At 57.9% G+C, this 20967-nt stretch overlaps 1 protein-coding gene across 1 annotated transcript; it reads left to right on the forward strand.

The window, feature by feature from the left end:
* Positions 1-1012: 1012 nt before the first annotated feature.
* On the forward strand, positions 1013-20796 carry LOC105085107 (multidrug and toxin extrusion protein 2). The gene is made up of 17 exons (XM_031467528.2): positions 1013-1200; positions 2018-2119; positions 2354-2422; positions 3038-3186; positions 3878-3920; positions 6239-6283; positions 6455-6552; positions 7005-7102; positions 7995-8108; positions 8701-8768; positions 9628-9736; positions 10270-10345; positions 10708-10777; positions 18298-18430; positions 18502-18596; positions 19626-19710; positions 20272-20796. The coding sequence occupies exons 1-17, from the start codon at positions 1078-1080 to the stop codon at positions 20490-20492; spliced, it is 1698 nt and encodes a 565-aa protein (XP_031323388.1). The 5' UTR covers positions 1013-1077; the 3' UTR covers positions 20493-20796.
* The last annotated feature ends 171 nt before the right edge of the window (positions 20797-20967 follow it).

Consider the following 20967-nt stretch of genomic DNA (forward strand, 5'->3'; position numbering starts at 1 on the left):
ACCGGCGAGGACGCGGGGCCGGGGCTGCACGGCGCTCCTGAAGCGGCCCCGCAGTTCTCGCCCGGCCGCGGGACGAGCTCAGGCGGGCTGCAGCTCTGCTCTGAGACTCCTGTCAGCTTCCGTGGGTCCGAATCCTGGAAAACCATGCTGGGGGGGCTGAGGCGCAGCCACTGAACGCGGTGCTGGTTGAATTTGCAATCACGGCACCCAAGAGGAGGGAGTTCACTGAAAAAGGCTGGAGGCGCAGTGGTTTACAAGTCGACCTCCGGGCGCACCGGGCGGCCCCCCAGTGCAGGAGGAGCCCCAAAGCCCCGTGCCCGGTGGGAGCGCGGCGCTGGTGGAAGGTCCGGAATCCCTAGGTCCCGCTTTGGTTCCTGACCAGGCCTGAAAGGGGCGTCGGGAAGCCTCCCCGGGAGCAGTAGGAAGTCGTGAGTTCACATCGGAACAGTTCCGGGGGCTGTTTGTGGGCCTGGACTTGGAGGACTCTCAGCCGAGGCCCTGCCCTCTGGACGATGAGCTGACCTCGAGCTGCCCAGCACCGCGGGGACCCCAGGGACATCCTGACCCCACGTGGTGAAGCTGCTGCAGACCCGTGCACTGAATGCCTTCTGGTTGGAGGGGCAGAGAGCATTTGCCCCTCGTTAGAATGGGCCCTGGGTCCCTGCCCCTCCTGCCATTGGCCCCTGGCTGGAACCCTGGCTCTGTTGCTGCATCTCTGAGTCTCCATTTCTTCATCTGTGAAGTGGGAGTCCTGGAGGCCCTTGTGTGCTGAGGTGTAAGGCACCCAGCACCTCAGCCCTGCCCCACACCTTTTCCTCCCGGGCCTTTGCCGCTGAAACCCCGGGAAGAGGTCAGCCTAATTGACTGCCGGGGGCCCAGGGCTCTGTCCTGTCCTCCCTGGCGCTGGGGCCAATGGGCTAGGCGGCAGGACCGCAGGGCCCGTCCCACAGGTGGCCGTGGAGGCCCCTCCTCCGGCCCCTTACTCATTAGCCAGGCTGCAGGGTGACCCGGGCCAGCTGAGCGAGGCCGGCCGAAGGAGCGCTCAGGCGTGGAGGGCAGCTGGTGGCGGGGCTTGGAATGGACAGTCTCCCAGACACGGTCCCCCCAGACCAAGGGCGCCTCTGCCCTGCCCTCCGCTGGCTGGTCCCTGTGGGCTTCGGGGCTGAGGCGTGGACACTCTTTGTCCTTTCCGGACCCCTGGTAAGGAGGCGGGGTTGGGGGACTGGCTGCCGTCCAGGCACGACGCAGGGGGCCGGGGCACTCACAGGCTTCCCCAGAGACCCCCCCCCCCACCTTGACCAGGTCCGGGTGGTGCCAGGGGCCGACCCCTAGAGCCTGGTGATGCAGAACAGCTGTCCCGGGACAGTCCCTGGGTGCAGGGGGGTCTGGCCTCCCTCAGCAGCTGGCGGTCCCCCACAGAAGAAGCAAGCATGTCCTTCAGAAGCCCACGGGAAGTCTGGTCCACTGATGCAAGGAGCCTGGGGGTCTCCCTACGGGGCGTTTGTAGGGGACGGGGGGCCTCTGCCTGTTTTGTTTCCAAAGGAAAAGTGGTTTTTGGTACTTTTTTTTTTATGACCGTAAGGACTAACGTGTGCTTCCTGTAAAAGTTTCAGACAAAACAAAAAGTTAGAAGAAACTTATTTCTAATCCCACCACCTGGGCGGGGCCGTTCCTAAGGCTTTGGTGTGTGCGAGTCCCTCTTGGTTGGCGGCCTGACGAGACGGCCACAGCAGCCACATCCCGAGCGTGCCCGCTCCAGCCTCTGCGCTGGGTGCGCCTCACGCAGGGAAACTGGGGCTCAGGTTGACGCGGCTGCTGCCGGGGGCGGGGGCAGGGCCTCGGCCACATGCTCGCTTCTCTGCTGGGGCGACTCCCTGGTGGCTGCGAGGGGCTTTTGCGGGTCTTGAGCTTGGCCCCACAGGCCCTGGAGAGCCTCCTGTGTGGGTCGGGGTATGGGGTGTGCTGGCAGCTGGGACAAGACCGGGCAGGTCCCTTGACCCCGGCCACCGGCCTCCAGTTCCTCTTCCAGATGCTGAACTTCATGATCTACGTCGTGAGCTCCATGTTCTGCGGGCACCTAGGCAAGGTGGAGCTGGCAGCGGTGACCCTCTCAGTGGCCGTGAGTACAGCCGGGCCTGCAGGGACCTCTCCCTTGGGCTCCTGGGAGAAGACACAGCCTGAGACCTGCCAACTGCAGTCACAGCCGGACCTCAGGGCCTCACACACTGCAGGCACCCAGCGTGTACAGGCAGGGCCTGGCCAGGAGGGTCTCTGGGTGCTGAGTGGCCCCTCAGGTGCAGGGTTCCCCCTCGGCTCCACCTGACAGCCTGTGTTTTCTCCCATGTGGCTCCAGTTTGTTAATGTCTGTGGAGTTTCCATCGGATTCGGCTTGTCCTCGGCCTGTGACACCTTGATGTCCCAGGTAGGTGGGTGTCCAGGAGCTGGGCAGGGGCAGAGCCAGTCCCTCAGCTGCTGCAGAAGCGGCAGGGCTGGTGGCCCACCGAAGCCGTCTCAGTGTCCCTGGATGTGGGAGCCTGTCGGTAGGCTGCGGGGGCAGTGGGGGTTGGACAGGAGAGCTGTCCAGGAGAGCTCACCCCCGAGGACCACGTGCCGTCAGGGACCAGACCCTCCCCTTGAAAGTAGTCTGGGCAGATGGGCAAGAGTGTCATGGGAGGGAGGACAGCCCCTGACCTTGGGTGTCCATGCTGAGGGTGCACGGATGGGGCCTCCCACCCCTGGGGGCCCACAGCCCAGCGGGGCTCAGGGCCCGGGGGTTCCGGGCTCAGGGAGGGTCTGGGACCTGGGCTTGGCCCTGGCTCCCTCTCACCCCAGGGAGACTTAGCTCTTGAGCCCCTGTGGCCTGGGCAGCGCCTCCCATGTCGGGTGTCGTTGGAGGACAGGCTGAGCCCACGCGGAGGAAGCCGCTGGGTGTGATGGAGGGGCCGCCCAGCACGGCGCAGGCACAGCCTAGCCGGGCTCACAGAGGGCGGGGGAGGCAGGTGCCGGGGCGCAGACGGCCTGCCCGGCTGTTTTCCAGAGCTTCGGCAGCCCCAACAAGAAGCACGTGGGGGTCATCCTGCAGAGGGGCGTGCTGGTGCTGCTGCTCTGCTGCCTCCCCTGCTGGGCGCTCTTCCTCAACACCCAGCACATCCTGCTGCTCTTCAGGCAGGACCCGGCCGTGTCCAGGTGCCAGACTGCCCCCCACGGGACCCCGGGGACCCCCTCCCCTCCGCCCCCAGCTTCTCCAGGGCGGAGCTGTCACAAGCCCATCTCCTCTGGGGACGTTTCCGTGGTTTGGGGATTCTCCCGCACAGCCTGCTGCTCTAGCTGTGACCAGCAGGGGGCAGGCAAGCGACCAGTTTTAATTGAGGAGGAAAATCAGGGATCGGCAGGGTGCTTGCAGCCGGGGCCTGTGGCTGGGGCCTGGCGGGTGCTTCTGAAGAAGTGAAGTGCGCACCACCCTGCGCTCCAGGCAGGAGAAGGGGCTGGGCTGACGTCTGATGAGTTAGATGGCTTGTTACTAATTTTAGATGTATCTCCGCATGGGCACCCCTTGTTTGCTTTATATTATGTGCAGTACATCTTGTTCTTTCTTAATACGATACAGCCTTTCCCCCCTTACAAACTGCGTGTCCCCCTGAGTCTGGGTTCCCCAGCCCAGAGGCCACGTGGTGGGGTCCCTGGGCCCCGCCTCCTGGCACCTTCCTCGCACACGGCAGCAGTGCCCTGCCTGCTGAGGCTCCACTTGTCTTGGCCAAGGCCTTCGGGGTGAAGCCTCTCCTCAAACCTGGGGTACCCAAGGTGTCCCTGGGGCGGCCGCCCAGCCCCCAGCCGCGGGGCGCAGGCTGGGCCGCTCAGAGCTGTGGTTGTCGCGCAGGCTGACCCAGGAGTACGTGCAGATTTACATCCCGGCGCTCCCGGTAAGTGCCTGTGTCTGCTGGGGTGCTCACACTCCCCTGGGTTCTGGCTTGTTGCCTTTCCCCCCATCAGCTGGGGAAGCCATCAGCCCCCATGCCAGTGACTGGAGAAAAGTTCCTGTTCAGGTCGGTGCAGTTATTGAACGTTTAAAAAGCAGCATAACACATTTTTCTGATTAGAAAACTGTTTACTGGAGAAATTCTGGAACGCATAGGGAAGAAAAAGCTCAACTTTCCTGTAACTCTACCACCCAGAGGGAACGCAAGTGAATGTCTCTCTGGGGTTATGTCTGTTCGTAAACACACAGGCACACGTGCAGTTTGAAACGGGGCCGTGTGTGTAGGCTGTTTTATAATCTTCTTCCCTTTCAAACATGTCGTTAGTCTCTGCATGTGATTCAATAGAGAAATCTTTGTGAACGTCTGCAGTGACTTCCTCGCGATGCACCATCGGAATTGGAGATGCTCTGTCCGTGGTTCTTGACCCCAGTCTGTCCCAGTGCTGCCCCCGCCAACTACGCCCTCTTCAGCACAGACTATTACGAACATTTCTTTCCGATTAGAGATGCTGTTTCCTCGCTCATCTTATTGCTGACGGAGTTGAGCGTTGTTTCTTGCGTTTATCGATCACTTGTCCTGTTTCTGTGAACTGGCCACATCCCTCGCTTGTTTTAGTGGAGTAATCTTTTAATTGTTATCACTCTTGTCAAACGATACCTCAGCCCTTTGTCATGTACGTCACAAACGTTTTCCAGCCCTTCACTTGTCTTTCAATTTTGGGTATTTCTGGCCTGGAGGATTTTCAGTGCGGACACGACAGACCCTTAGACCCCACCCTTGATGGTGTCTGAGCTCAAAACCACTTAACCCGTCACAAGATTATAGACACGTTTGCCTGCATTTTCTTTGAACCCTTCTATGCATTTAAGACTTTCATCTTTCTAACAAACTTTTTCTAAGACTATTGAATATTCTCTCCTTCCTCTATTTGTTGGCAAGAGGGCCTTGATTTTTTTCTAACGGAGGGACTGGGGATTAAACCCTGGACCGCGTGCGTGCTAAGCACGTGCTCTACCCCTGAGCTGTACCCCTGCCTCTTAATTTATTACCTACTGAGCAAGCAGCACATATCTTCAGACTGGTTTCTGAGACTTCTGGCCCAAAGCAGTGGTCTGCACATCCACCCTGAGTCCGTGCTGCACTGTTTGACTTGCTGGTGCTGAGTGGCAAGTTACCACGTGGCGGGGCTGTGTCTCCACCAGGGCTCACCTTCCCACCTCTGACACCCCCGTGTCCTCCACAGCACAGCCCTGGGCACGGAGCTCTTGAGGGGGGAGCTGGGAAGGGAGGGGCTGGGGTGGATGCCCCGAGGGGACACCAGGCCTGGCAGGGTGAGCCCAGCCACACCGTCCTGTCTGTCAGGCCAGTGCCATTAGCCCTTTGGGGCCCAGCCAGCTCCAGATTTCTCCTGTATCAGTGGAAGCGCCCGGAAAGTCTGGTCTTTTTCCTCCGTGCCTTTGACTCCTCAGACCAAGCGACAGTATCTTATCAGACGAGACCACTGGGGCTGCGTCGGGGAAACAAGTTATCCCTGCGGCAACTCCTTTATCAGATAAACAAAGTCCCTCCCAGACGACAGCGCTGCAAAGCTTAGTCGATAAAGTAGTAATAATGATGATAGTAACGACCAGTGACCCTCACATAACGTTCACCTGACTCCTGGAACATTTAAAAGTGCCAGGTACTGTTTTAAAATCACTTTGCGATGTTAGCGTCGCATATATATGTACGAATGAATATTAAGCACACACACGCTATTACCCCCTTTATAGATGAGGCAACTGAGGCACAGAGAGGCTAAGTAACTTGCCTAAGACCACACAGCTCACAAGAGGCAGGGCCAGTGTCTGAACCAGGCTCCTGGATCCCGATCCCTGACGAGAGGTGGTGGGCTGAGGGGGCGGCGGGGCAGGGGCGCAGGCCCTGGGCCAGGCTTTGATGGAGGACAGGAAAGGCGACCCCGACACACACAGGCACACATGCCCTCTGTCCTCCACAGACCCACCGCTCTGTCCCCAGCACCCACCTCCAGGTTCTTGTCTCTGCCGCTGAAGCCGCCCTCTCCCTGCCTCCCTCCCTGCCGCTGGTCCCCTCCCCAGGGCCTCCCTGGCCAGAGTCAGCACCCAGCCCGCCTGCGGCGCGGCGTCCCTGACACTCTGGCCAAGCGGTTGCCCTAAACTCATCTGAGAAACGTCTGTTCCTGCTGGTTGGGTGTTGTGTTGGTAGCTGTTGATTTGTGTGCGTGTTTTTATTTTATACAGGTGAATTTTCTTTACGGCCTGCTGGCAAAATACTTGCAAAATCAGGTACAGGTCCCTGTTCTGGGGGAGGGGGCCCCTGGGGTCCCTCCTCTGCTATTCCCCTCCGGACCTCTGCAAGGAGCTGTGTGTCCCCAGCCCCTGTCCAACCCCCCGGGTGCCCAGCGAGCCCCCCTGGCCCTGACCCCAGGTAGTGAGGCCGGTTCTCACCCATTTCAGGGCGTCGTCTGGCCCCAGGTCCTCAGCGGCATCGTGGGCAACTGTGTTAATGGCCTGGCCAACTACATCCTGGTTTCTGTGCTGGGCTGGGGGGTCAGGTGAGCCCTGGGGCTGGTGGGCTGCAGGGGCCGGGCCGGGCCGGGAGCACGGCCCACTAAGCACCATCCCTGAGCGGGCAGGCGGGTCACTGTCATGGCCTTACCCATGACAAGGACAGTGGGGGTGGCCCTTGCCATCCAGAAGTGGGGGCTGCTGGGCCCTCAGTTTCTGGGGACTCCCCACCAAGGGGATGGGAGAGGTGCCACAGCCCCTGGGCTGGTCTTCCAGGAGAGGCCGAGAGTGGGAACCTGGCAGGTGGCCCCCAGGACACTGGAGGAATGATGCCAGGACCCTGGTGGCTCCTGGATGAGGCTGGTTCGGGATGGGGTTGCGGATCAAGCCATGCCTGTGCCCCTGTGTCCCTCCTCCCCGTGCCCCCCACTCCAGCAGAGGAGTCCCCTTCTGAAGGGGGCCGTCCTTCTACCCAGCCCTGCTCTCCCTCCTCCTCCAGGGGCTCTGCTTACGCCAACACCTTCTCCCAGTTTGCCCAGACCGCCTTCCTCTTCCTCCACATCGTCCTGAAGAAGCTGCACCGGGAGACGTGGGCAGGTGCAGGGGTCGAGTGAGCGTGGGGTGGCTGGGCCCCCAGGAGGGCCCTGGGGGCTACTTCGCTGGAGTCCGCTGGAGGAGCCTGTCCCAGGCGCACCTCCACTTCCCTCGGGGCCCCTCCACTTGGCTGCACGCCTCTGCAGCCCCTCCCTCAAAGGCCCAGGTCTCCCCACCCAGTGTGCGGGCACGGTGGACCCGCGCCCAGGGAGCTTTCTGGCAGGCTCCCTGGTCTCAGGGTGGAGGAATCACACGGGCAGAATCCTGGGCGGGGGCAGTGGGCCACATTCCTTATCTCAGATGACACCTTATCTGCCCCTTTTATTTACGGAGAGGAAGCACAGACTGAGTTTAAGTCATTTGCCCCAAATGCCAGAGCTGGTGTATGGTGGGGCCTGGACGCGGACCTTCCCCCAGGCTCGGGCTGCAAGCTTTCAGCCCCTGACACCCAGCCCTGAGAGCGGGGCCTCCGCCTCCAGGCATTTCAGGAACAGCTCTCCTGGTCTGGGGCGGAGACGTGGGCGGGGAGGCCCTGTGTTTGCATAGCCCTACTTGCCTTGCGAAACCTGGCGTCCTCGGTGTCATGCCACCCACTCCACAACCCTTCAGGGAGGGGGGCAAAGATGAGAACTGAAATTTTCTGATGAGGAGATGGGGCCCAGAAGGGGCAGGGTAGTTGCCCAAGGCTCTGCAGTGTCCCAGGCTCCCAGCCCCAGCCATCCAGGCGCCAGCCCGGCAGCCTCCTCGCCCCCGACCCGACCCTGCCAGCACCTGAGCGGCTGGCCTGCCCCCCGTGAGCACCCTGCGAGCTGCCAAGTGGAGGGGGCAGGGCCTGGGGTTGGTGGTGGGTGGGCGCAGGGTGGCCAGCTGCTCAGCGGGGGGCCTCTGCTCCTAGGCTGGTCCAGCCAGTGCCTGCAGGACTGGGGCCCTTTCTTCTCGCTGGCTGTGCCCAGCATGCTCATGACCTGCATCGAGTGGTGGGCCTACGAGATCGGCAGCTTCCTCATGGGTACGTGGAAGCGCAGGGAACCGCCTGGGCAGCCCTCTCCCCAGGGTGGGCCACTCACCCGCCCGGCCGTCTCCCCACCAGGCTGTGGGCTCCCAGGAGGCAGGCCTGGGCCCCGCACTGCCCGGCGTAGGCCTGGCACTGAGTGGGCGCTGCTGGCATGTGAGCAGGTGCAGGGCGTCACCTGGACGTCTGTGCTCATCAGCACTCTCGGCACAGAGTCCAAAAAGTCAGGGCTGAGTGGCTGGGAGAGACCTTGCTGTCCACCCCGACCCCCATTTACAGATGAGAAAATTGAGCCCCAAGCCCAAGAGAGACCGTCAGAGTCACACCCTGGCAGGGCTGAGACCCGAACTCAGGCTCCCTGAGCTTGGTCCGGACTCCCCCTCCCTCGCTGTGCCCCCCACACACAGGAAAGACCTGACCCTGACCACACGGGGAGCGGCCTGCGGGAAGTTTCACAGCAACGGGGCAGGTCTTCCCCGAAGGCTGAGGCCAAGCAGGAACTTTTCTTGGAAACTGTTTGCCCCTTGGCCCCAGAGTGAGGGGCGTCCTGTCTGCGCAGGGCCGTCTGCTCACCGTGTGCTCCCCGCAGGCCTGCTCAGCGTGCTGGACCTCTCTGCCCAGGCTGTCATCTATGAAGTGGCCACTGTCACCTACATGGTGAGGCTCCTTGGGGGCGCTTCCCCGGCTCACCCCTCACCCAGCCCCCTGATGGCCTGGGGGTCTTGGGGTGGGGAGACTGTCCCCACAAAGGCTGCCTGTCTCCTGAGGACCCCTGTGCCCAGGAGGCCCAGGCCCTGCCAGACCCCTGCACGTGTCCCATGGCCGCTCTGCCGAGGGTAGCACTGAACCCACGATGCTCACATTTTTTTCTTTTTGAATGAATTAGCACAGTTTCAAATTGGGAGATTTCACCCCGGACATGTGAAAAATGGGACATCCCGCGTGGCAGCGAGCCCACGTCCCTGCACGGCTGGCTGCTGGGCTTTGGGGGACAGCGCCCCTCACACGGTGTCTCCTCGCCTCCACGGAGTGCCCACAGCCCCCCCTCCCCAGAGGTGTGGGTTGTCCCGCGTCACCGTCCCGTGTGTGTCTGCCAGCCTCTGGGGCACGCAGTCTGTGGCCCCAGCTTTAAGCAAGGGAGTCACAAAACTCTACGTGGACAAAACTGATTTATGAGGCGATTCTTATTTTTACAAATGGTTTCCACGGAACCTTTTTTTCCCTTGCAGGCAGCTTTTCTGGCATGCTTGAGACCACATTCACCTCTTTAAAATGCATTTACTCATGAGTTTTTGGCAACGCCTTGATTTTGGTTGCAAGGCCAGTCTGCCTGTGATGTCTGACGGAACAGTGGGGGTGGGTTCGGCTGGAACCCCCGCCACATCTCCCAGCCTCAGGCCTCACTGCCCGTCCCCAGCAGTCACAAACACCCCGTCTCCTCCTGCCGCCTTCCTTGCTCTTGGCCCAGGGGCGGGTGGGGGCTCCGCCGACAGCACCGTCTTGTCTCTGATCCCAGATTCCTATGGGCCTCGGCATCGCCGTCTGCGTCCGAGTGGGGACGGCCCTGGGAGCCGCAGATACGGTGCAAGCCAAGCGGTCAGCTGTCTCGGGCCTCCTCTGCGTAGGTGGGTGGGTCGCGGCCTTCCAGACCCTTTTGCTCCACCTGCCATGGGGCCCAGAGCAGCCCGTCGGATGGGCCGCACATGCGTCTCCCGCCTGCTGGGCCTCTTCCCGCTCCTCCCCTGCCGCAGGTGCTGGGCTGTCAGTTTCCATCACTTAGTGTGACCCTGGGGGGGGGGGCGAGCTTGCCCTCCCCGCATCCCCAGAAGCCCGGGCCCTGCCTGCCCGACCCCGCGCCTGCCTCTGCCCTCTGAGGCTGACAGATCGGAGCCGCCCGTGTGGAGAGCAGAGCTGTCGGGCTTCGCCCCGGGGGCTGGCTTGAAACACAGGTCACAGAGCCCCGCCCGGCCGTTTCTGATTCAGTGGGCTGGGATGGGGCCTGAGAACCTGTCTTCCCAAGCAGCTCCCAGGGGATGCTGGTGCTCTGCAAAAGCATTTTCTGCGTGGTCCTTCCTGCGGGGCCACAAACGAGAGCCCTAGTGCAGGTGAATGCGGGGCTCGGCTGGCCCTCCACGGCGACGCCTTTTGTCTCCTGCAGTCGGCACCACACTGCTCGTGGGGACCCTGCTGAGCGCCCTGAGAGGGCAGCTGGGGCACATCTTCACCAGTGACGAGTAGGTGAACGTCCTCTCCCCTCACTTCGGGGGGATGCCGGGCGTGTCCCTGCTGGTCCTCAGAGACCGGTCGCAGGCCTGGCTCCCTGGCTGCGCTCCCACTGCGGGGAAGCCAGCGTCTCGTCCCTGGGCCGGGGCCTCCACCCCTGGCCTGACCATAGACAAGGCGCCTGTCGAAGGGTGGTGCACAGCTGCGGGGGCTCCCGTGGGTGAAGAGTGTCGTTCGGGTTGGCGCGGGGTGACCACCTTTACTCCGAAAGCTGGGGGGAGCGGTGGGACAGAAGGGCCTTTGTGAAGGGGCTCTGCGGGCATGGGCGTGGCTCGGCTCCCCGCGGGAACGCTCTCTCCCGTGTCTCCCACAGAGACGTCGTCGCCCTGGTGAACAAGGTCTTGCCGCTCTACGTCGTCTTCCACCTGTTTGAGGCCGTCTGTGTGAGTCCCACTCTGAGCCCCGAGCTCGCGGGCCGCCCGAGGCTGGTCAGGGCCGGGGGCATTAGCCCGGCAGTGCACAGAAAGGGCTGACCCTAGAGTAAGTGCCCAAAGCACCTGCCCATCTGGGTCTGTTATTACTCAAGGCAATGACCCGGCTTCTCCTCTGCGATGCCAGCAACTCAGAGACACCGGCAGTTTGGCCAGATGCTAAACGCTCGCCGTGTGTAAGTCCACGGACCCTCTCCTCCCTGCCTCCTTGGGAGCCGGGGCCTCGGCGCTGACCCAGGCCCCTCCCGGTCAGGAGCAGCCACGCCAGGTGCAGCGCAAAGGGGCGTTTCTGAGGGCTGAGTCAAGCCCGGGTACAGGAGGGCTGCCTTTCTGCCCCTCTGGTCGCTCGAGGACAGGCCTCGGTGAGTGCAGTGGGAACTGGGTGAATTCTTCAAGGCAGGACCTTAAAAAAGCAAACACTAGGGTCTCTTTTGGTAAGCAGGACTTGAAGTCCTGCCTTCTGCTTGACATCTCGGGTCGCGTGAGCTCCCCAGGCAGGTACCCCTGGTGTTAAGTCCACATCTCCGCGTGGAGTGTGTCTTCACCAGCACAGAACGCGGAGGCAGAACCCCTGCCAAGGACTGCGGTCAGCTCCTGTGAAAAGCAGTAACCCCGCGGGAGAGGTGGTGTTCACGGAGGGATCTTCCGGCAGTCCCAGCGCGCCCTGTCCCTGTCGCCGTGTGCTCTGGGGCTGGCCTTGCAGCCTCCCGGGCTCTCGGAAGGCAGCGTGCCTGGAGCGCACTTCTGATCCTGTGCTCCAGGCTGGGCTTTGTCATCAGAGCCTTACCTTCTAACGCAGAGCATTCAAGCAGCTGCCTTACGGATTCTGTTCCTGCTTTCGTCCCAGGACACTCGTGTTAAGGACACTAGTATTACTTTTTCTCAAGCTCTGACTTTTTCTCAAGCTTTCTCAGGCTGCAGCTGAGAACTTCCTCCTGCAACTTCAGGTGTTGGGGGAGCTTCGCCCCTCTGCCCGCTCCCAGGGCAGCTCCTCGGTGCGCCCTCTGCCCACCGGGCGGCACGGAAGCCACTCTGCAGCTCGTGGTTGTGAGGGGCGTGGTGCCTTCTGTGTCTGTCTCCTCCTGGCTTTCCTCCCGGCTACGTTATTCTTCATTTATGCTTCCCATGGACCTAATCTTTATATTTTTAATACCGTTCTTGAGTTAGAATTTACATGCCATAAAATTCCCTTATTTTATTTATCAAAAAAATTAGGAGGGGGAGGTAATTAGGTTTACTTATTTATTTATTTATTTATTTATACTTTTTAAAATGGAGGAACTAGGGGTTGAGCCCAGGACCCTGTGCATGCTAATTAAGCACATGCTTTACCACTGAGCTATATCCTCATCTTCAGTGCAGAATTCAGTCATTTTACAGAAATACGTACTCGTGCAGCCAGCACTGCGGCCCCCTTGTAGAGTACTCTCCTCACCGCCCCCCCCCCGCCCCAGTCCCCTGGTGCCTGCCCTGCCCCCAGCCCCTGCTCCCGCGGCCGGAGCGGCAGTGCCCTGATCTGCCCTCTGCCAGCGGGAACTTGCTGTTTGTGAACACTGCACAGCAACGCGGTCTTCTGGATCTGGTTTCTTTCACTTAGCGTAATGTTTTGGAGGTTCCTGCACGTCGTAACATTTTTTGGGACTTCATTCCTTTTCGTGGCTGAGCAACAGCGCATTGTGTGGCTCTGGCATGTCTGTCTCCCCGCTGGTCCGTCACGGGCCATCTGAGCTGTTTCGGGCATTGGCTTTTGTGGCTACAAGCTGCTGGGAGCGCTCCCGGACAAGCCACCGTGTGCACGTGGGTTCTCATTCCTCTTGGCAGAAGCCTAGGGATTGAGGTGTCAGGTTTAAGGGTGAGTTTATGTTTAACTTTCTAAGAAGCCACCGAACTTTTCCCAAGTGGCTGGCTCATTTGGCGCTCCCTCCGGCAACAGGACGAGGATTCCAGCGTCTCCGCTTCCTCGCCAGGTCCTGGTAGTGCTTGTCTTCAAACTTTTTTTTCTTGAGAGACGTTCGACCTTATTAGTAATCAGTAACATTCAAATTAAAGCAATACTATATATCATTTAATTCCCATTAGAGTGGCGAAAATTAAGAAGTGCAACAAAATTAAATGCTGGTGCTGATGTAGCACATGAATGTTATATGTATATGTTGTATTATATACATTGTTTATAAGTTACGTAAACACTATGTTACAACTTGGCGTTGTCAGGTAAAGTTGACAACAGGCCTGCGTTATTGCCATTGAGGTATATGCTCTTTTTTTTTGTTTTTCCTTTAAACACCTTCGTTGTGGTGTGGTCCCTGTACAGCAAACTGCATTTATTTCAAATGTGCAGTTTGATGAATTTTGATTGATGTATACGTCTTAAGACTTTTTAAAAATAGATTTTAAGAGCAGTTTTAGGTTTATAGAAAAGTTGAGAAAATATGGGGCTCTCATAAGCCCCCCCTTCCTCCCCTCGTTTCCCCTGCTGTTCACATCTTGTGTTAGTGCAGCACGTTTAAGCTGATGAAAGAACATTGATACATCGTTGTTGAGCAGAGTCCGCAGTCCACGTTGGGGTTCACTCCTGGTGTGTGTTCTGGGGGTTTTGACAAATGGGCAACGACAGGTACGCACTGTTTCAGTGTCACACGAGTAATTTTCCTGCCATAGGAGTCGTCTGCTCCACCTGCTCATTCCTCCCCTTCCCCCGGTGTCGCCCCTCCCGCAGCCCAGCCATCACTGACCTAACCGTCCCTCCCGATGTCTTACAGTTGGAGTTGCACAACGTGTTGCCTTTCAGATTGGCTCCCTTCGCTGAGTAAGCTCCCTCCGCTGGGTCTTCCAACGGCTCCTGTCTTTTTAGCGCCGATACTTCATGGTCTGGATTTACCGCATGTCGTCCACTCACATGCGGAAGGGCGCTGTGTTTGCTTCCAGCTGGCAATTATGAATGAAGCTCTGAACGCTATTGTGCAGGGTTTCATGCAGACATAGTTCTCAGCTCTTCCCGCCACTGCCTGGGTGTGCGATCGCTGACTAGTGTGGAAATACTGCGTTTAGCTTTGTAGGAATCCGCCCCACGGCCTCCCGAAGTGGCTGCGCCGTTCATCAGCAGCCAGTGACAATTCCCGTTTCCTGTCATCCTCGCCAGAACGCGGTGTCATCAGTGTCTCAGATTTGAGTCCTCCTCCTCAGCGTGTGGTGGTGCCTCACTGCCGTTTTGGTTTGTAATTTCCTGGTGACGAGTAACGTGTAGCATCTTTGCCTGCCCTTAGTTGCCACAGGGACACCTTCTTCGGCGAGCCGCCTGTTCAGAGCTGTTGCCATTTTAATGTCGGGTTGCTGTCTCACTGTTGCGTGTGAAGCACTTTCCTGTGCTTTGGATACCAGTCCTTTATCACTGTGCGTTTCGCCAAGATTCCTCTCCCAGTCCGTGGCTTGGCTTTTCGTCTTCGTGCTGGTGTCTTTCACAGAGCAGCTGTCGTCTGCTTTTAGTGACGTCCAGTTTGACAGTTTCTTCTCTCACAGCACATGTGTTTGGTGCCATGTCTAGAAAGTCATCACCAGGCCCGAGCCGCCTAGATTCTTCTCCTGTGTTGTCGTCTAAGGTTCATCTCACTTTCTTTGTGAAGGGTGTGTGGTCTGTGTCTGTATGTGTTTTGACTGACTTAATGGAGGGACTGGGGATTGAACCCAGGACCTCGTGCAGGCCAAGCACGTGCTCTACCCCTGAGCTACACGGCCCTTCCTGACCCTATTTCCAATTAAGGACACATTCTCATCTTCTGGGGGATAGAATTCAACCCATGACAGCCATCTTCTTAGTGCCGAGTTGTCAGAATTCCTCTCCATGCAAGTCCTGGTGGGACACATGATCTGCAAGCCTGGGCTGCGGCTGGACGTTCATGTCTTGTCTTTTGAGCTGCAAAGGCTTGCGCTTCTCTGCAGCCCAGCTTCCCAGTTTCTTCTCCTTTATGGCTCACGCCCTGGCTGACGTCCAGGGTCACAGAGATCTCCTGCGGGTGAGTGTCAGGCCCTAGACTCCGCTGTGGCGCATCTCTGTGTGAGGCGTGAGGTAAAGGGTCTAAGTTACTTTTTCTGCTTACGGACATCTGTTCTTGGTGGGTGAGAGGTCAGCCTCTCCCCAGTGAATTTTCTTGGCATGTTGGTCAAAAGTCAGTTGCTCATAAATGAAGTGGTTTATCCCGAGATGCGCAGTGCGGTCCCGGTGTTACACCCCTGTCCTGTGCCAACACCTCCACGGCTGTATGGTGAGCTTGGAATCAGGAGGTGTAAATCTTCAGCTTGGTTCTCTATCCTTCGATTTCTTTTTCTCTCCTAGGTCCTTTGCGCTTCCGTATGTACTTTAGAGTCAGCTTGTTAATTTCCACTCAAAGGCCTGCTGGGGTTTGAAAGAAACTGTGTTGAGTCTGTAGAGCACTGTGGGGAGAGCTGTCGTCTCAGCACTGAGGCCTCCAGTTCGTGGACGCCGAGCGTCTCTCCAGCTGTCTAGATCTTTTTAAATTTACCTCAGCAATGTTTTGTAGTCTTCAATGGACAAATTTTGCCCAATTTTTGTTAAATTTATCCCAGAATACTTTGTTCTTTTGGATGCTATTTGGAATGTATCTCTTTTCTTAAAAATTTCTTTTTTGGGTTGGTCGTTGCAAGTTTATAAAAATGCTGTTGGTCTGTATTTACTGATCTTCTATCCTGTGCCCTTGTTGAACTCATTCTAGTAGGTTTTTGGTGTGTGGATTCCTTAAGATTTTCTACACGGAGGACCATGTCATTTACTTCTCCTTTCCATCCGGCCAGAACCTCCCGTACAGCATTGACAAGAAGTGGCAAGAGCCCGTCTTTGCCTCGTTCCCGAGGCTGGGGGAGGGCACTCCGTCTTTCAGCATAAAGACGTCATCTGTAGATCTTCTGTAAATGCCCCTTAGCAGGTCAAGGAAGGGCCCTCCTACCCCTATTTGTTGTTAACATTTTCTAATGAATGTGCAGGATTTTGTCTAATGTTTCTTCATATCTACTGAGATAACCCCGTGGTTTCTCTCCTTTACGCTGTTAAAATGGTGTAATTACATTAACTGACTTTCAGATGTTACACCTTGCGTTCCTGGGATAATCCCCTTGACCTTGGTATATACCTTTCTTTTCTGTACATTTCTGAATCTGGTTTGCTAATATTTTGTTAAAGATTTTTGCATTTAAGAAACAGACTCACAGACACAGAAAACAAATTTACAGCTATCCAAGGGAGAAGGGGGTTGGGGAGGGATAAATTAGGAGTTTGGGATTAGCAGACACAAACTACTATATATGAAATAAACAAGGTCCTACTGTACAGCACAGGGAACTATACTTAATATCCTATAATCAACCATAATGTAAAAAATATGAAAAAGAATATATGTATATACATGTACATGACTGAATCATTTTGCTGTACACCAGAAAGTAACACATTGTAAATCACCTATACTTCAGTTGAAAAGAGATTCTGTGTTCACGTTTGTGAGGGACACGGGTCTGTGTTGTAGCCTCTCCCGGTGCTGCTCTGAGCCGGCGCTGGCTCCCGGGCAACGCCGCACTCGCAGAGGGACTCTGCGTGCTCCCTCCCACACGTGTTGAGCTTGGGAAGGCCTGGGATGATTTCTTCCTTAAATATTTGATAGAATTCGCCAGTGGAGCCATCTGGCCCTGGACTTTTGTCAGAAGATTTAAAATTAAATTCATTTATTTACTTGTTACAGGTCTATTCACTTTGTTTCCTGTTGGGTCAGTTTTAGTGATTTGTGTCTTTCTGCGGATTTGTTCACTTGAACTAACCTGTCTGAACCTTTGGCGTGAAGTTGCTCCCAACCTTCCCTTACAGCCCTCTTCTTCGCGGTCAGGAGGAACGCCCCTTCCTTACTCCTGATTTTGGTAATTCGTGTCTTCACTTTCCTGTTTTCCTGGCCTTATTTTTACCAAGGTCAAATCTTGAGTGTTTTTCAGCTTTGCGGCTCTTACCAAAGACCTGGATCTTTTGGTCTCCTGGGCTTCCTTTGTTGCTCCCTGTTGTCTGTGTCCACCACTGTCACTGTGACCACCACTCCCACCCGCCCGCTGCTTTATTTAGGAGTAGTTTGCTCTGTTCGACTGGTTTCCTAGGATGGAATGCGAGGCTGCCGAGCCAAGTCCTTCCTTCTTTCCTAGTGCAGGCATGTAAAGCTACACATTTCCCTCTGAGGATTGCTTTAGCTACATCTAATAAATTTTGACACGTTTTTCCATTCGAGACATTTAAAACTTTCTCTCGTGATTTATTTTTTGACTCGTGGGTTTAGAAGTGCTGTTCAATGTCCAAATACTGGAGTGTTCCTGGATTCCTTTCTGGTAGGCTTCTCTAATCTAACTCTGTTGTGGTCAGAGAGTGCATTTTGGATGAAGTCAGTCTTCCTGAACATGCCGAGACCTGGCTGTGAACTAGGACAGGCCCGCCCCGAGAGCACCCCTTCCCCAAGGACTGCTGCTTTGTTCAGTGACTCACGTGGACTGTTTCTGTGAATCCTGCCTCCTCCACAGACTGCAGCTGCTGTCTCTGCCCGTTTTTGTATTTTGCTTTTTTTCTTGTTTTTATTTTTAAATGTAGCTTCCTAAGGGGTCACCCCTAGGTCTGCATAGCTCAGTGTTCAGCCAATTACTGGGAGTTATGTTCAGGCAACTTGACAGCTGGTAGGGCTTCCATTCTCTGCCGAAGGATCCAGGTGTGGGCTGGGGCACATTCAGAGTCTGGCCCTGCTTTTTTTTTTTTTTTTTTTTTTTGAGAATAGGAAAGGAGTTTATTAGGGGTTTGTTGCTATGGCAACAGTGGGCCACAGAGATGAGAGGTGCCTTTGTGAGCCCTAAGGGCCAGTTTAAGACGGTCCTGGATCATCCAGGTGGCCCAGTGTACACACAAGGGTCCTGAGAAGTGAGGGGCAGGCAGTGGGGGGCTGTGATGACAGAATCAAGGGTTCAGAGCAATGCCTTTGCTGTTTGGGGCCCACAAGCCAGGAACTGGCAGCTCCAGAAGCTGGAAGAGGCCGAGGAGCAGACCCCCCCGGGGGCCTCCAGAAGGAACCTTTAGCGCAGGGAGCCCCCTTCAGCCTTCTCGTCTCAGGACTGTGAAGTCATACACGTGTGTTGTTTGAAGCCGCTGGTTTGCCGTAACTTGCTGCAGCAGCTGCGGGCGAGCAGCGCGCACACTCTGTGAAGGTCGTCCGAGTTCCCGGCCGGAGGGTGGGTGGCCCCCAGCCTCACCTCCCTCCCAGACCGGGCTCCAGGGCCACTCTTGTGTAGCTGGGCAAGTGGGCCCGGCCCCAGCCCCTCAGAGGGAAGGGGGACGAGGGCACGGCCCAGTTCCAGCGCCACAGGCGCGAATGAGACCCGGTGGCGAGACCCCTGTCAGTCTCATTGTCACCAACCCCTCGCCCCGTCTGCCTCCCCCACAGTGTGTCTACGGCGGGGTCCTGCGGGGAACAGGCAGGCAGGCCTTCGGGGCCATCGTGAACGCTGTCATGTACTACGTTATCGGCCTCCCGCTGGGCATCGTGCTGACCTTCGTGGCCGAGATGGGAATCACCGGTACGTGGCGTGCAGGGAGGGGGCGAGGCCGAGCGGTCGCTGGACACTGCCATTGTCACCTTGTCCTGCAGGCCTCTGGCTGGGCATGCTGGCCTCTGTCCTCCTGGCCGCGGCTGCCTTCGTCACCTACGCCGCCCGGATGGACTGGAAGCAGGCTGCAGAGGAGGTGAGGGGCCGCTCCCCAGGAGGCCTGGGGCCCCGGCAGAGACCTGCGGTGGGAGGTGGGGGCGTGGGGGAGCCACAGAGGGGCTGGACCCCAGACGCTGCCAGCTCCAGTTACAAAGAGAAACCGCGCCAGACACTGTCCCTGGCCACGCCCGCCGGGGAAGACCAAGCAGGCAAGGGGCTCCGTCGTACTCGTCTGAACGCAGGTGAGCCCCGAGGGTGCGCCCCGACTGGAAGGTGTGATGACGCCACCCTGTCCGCCATCCTCTCGGAAGAACTTTTCAAACAGGGCAGGCTGGTGTTTGCTTCCCAGACACAGAAAGGGCACAGCCCAGTCTCAAGGCTGAGCCCGAAAAGGGGTTCTTAGACCCCAAGTCGCAGGGGATGGTTTTGCCCTCGCACGTGGATCAAGCTCTCTTGGCATCTGAGACAACGGATAGATGCAGATTTAAAACAGCACCGGTGTGAGGCCCGCTGGGAACACAGGCAGACCTTGTATTGCCCCACAGATGCCGCGCTCTTTGTAAACTGGAGGTTTGTCGCGACCCTGTGTTAGGCAAGTTTGCGGTGCCACTTCCCCAACACGTCAGCTCATTTCCCGTCTGTGTCGCATTTGGCTGATTCTTACGACACTTCAGGCTTTTCCAGTATCGCTGCGCCCTTTATGGCGATGTGTGATCGCGGATCTCTGACGTTACTATTGCAAAAACGTACCTCCCACTGAAGGTGCAGCGATGGTTAGTCAAGTATTTTTTAACGAAGGCACGTACAATACTTTCTAGACACAATGCTGTTGCACACTTAACACAGGAGGGAGCAAACCTAACTTCAAGATGCCCTGGGAAACCGGAAATGCACGTGACTTGCTGTATCGTGACGTGCGCCTTTGTGCGGTGGCCTGGAGCCTCCGAGGCTGCCCGTGTGTGGACATGGCCTGTGTTAGCCTGCAGGGCTTCACAGGCAGGCGTGGCTGCGGCCAGGGCTGGACGGGAGGCGGCTGGCTAAACCAGGCATGCTCTTCCTCCTTTAGGCTCAGAAGCACGTGGGGCTGCCCCCGCCTAGTGCCGAGAGCACGGCCCCTGGGCCTGGGCCCGAGAAAGCTGTCGCGTCTTCAGGTAACACCTCTGCTGGGTTCTGACATTGCCCCTGGCTGCCCTGAACCATGCGAGCCCCAAGCTGCCTTTCTTCCTCTGCGCATGACAGTGACGTCTGTGCTAATCAGACAGGCACCTCTGGTGTGGACCCAGGGCCTTGGTGATCAAGTGCTGGCCGGGCTCAGGGCTTTGCTGCCCCAAGGCCCTCAGTCATCTCAGTGACCTCCTCTCGTCACCAGCTGTGCCCTGGCCCGAGCAGTAAGGGGCCCGCTGACTCTGGGAGCTTAAACTGTCGCGAGGGAACGTGGGCGGCAGATCGACCGAGCAGTTAACACATGCTCTGGAGTCATGGGTGAAGGCTGCCTTCGGTGCATCACCAGGCAGATCCCTTCCTCACTGATTGCTTTATCTGTTCACCAGACTGACAGTTTAGGGTGCCTTCCCGTGGCACCCCTCCTCTGAGCCTGCTGTGGGGAAAAGGAAGGCCTTTCCCAGCATGAGGCGCGGCGTCCACTGAGGGTCGCACAGCTGGGCTGTTGAGTGTGGCCGCATGGCTGAGCTCGTGCCTCTGTGCCTCTGCAGTGGCTTCGGGCAGCTGCCTGGGTGTGACCCTGACGACATACTCCAGGCCCGGGTGCCAGCTGGACCTCTTCAGGACTCCGGAAGCCGCCCAGGCCCTTGCAGCCCCTGCCAGCAGGCTGCCAGCCAAACAGCTGGCCCTGCGCCGGGGGGCTGCTCTGGGGGCAGCGCTGGCCACACTGATTGTGGGGCTGCTCGTCAGGGCCCTGACCGCCAGGCCCTAGCAAACAGCTCCAGATGAAAGGAAGGAGGGCGGCCGCCCCCACCCAACACCCCCGGGCCCTGACACAGGGGCTGGGGGCAGGCGGGCCCTCGGACCCCTCCGCAGGAGCAGACCTCTGCCGGCGCCTGTGTGGCACGTGCACTGAGGCCCGCAGACCTGCCCTCCTCCTCTGGCTTGGACTGCCCGCAGGACATCAGCATGGGCACCAGACACTCCTGGGGTCCTAGTGTTACTCACTAACGTAAATGGCTTCAAATCAAAATTGCAAACGCCACTGTTACATTAAAAATACGTATTTCCAGGCAGTCTGCCACCCTGGTCTGGTCACAGCCTCTGCGAAGCTCTGCCTACGGGGCCGGCGGGGCCGGCGCATGCCGCCCAGTTCGCTGTGACCCTGTGCGTCCTGCCCCTGCACCCATGGGTCCAGGCCTTCACCTTTGCTCCAGTTCTGTTGCATTTTCCCTTGTCATAGGCCT

This window comes from Camelus dromedarius, chromosome 16, assembly GCF_036321535.1.
Source record: "Camelus dromedarius isolate mCamDro1 chromosome 16, mCamDro1.pat, whole genome shotgun sequence".
Classification (NCBI taxonomy): Eukaryota; Metazoa; Chordata; class Mammalia; order Artiodactyla; family Camelidae; genus Camelus; species Camelus dromedarius.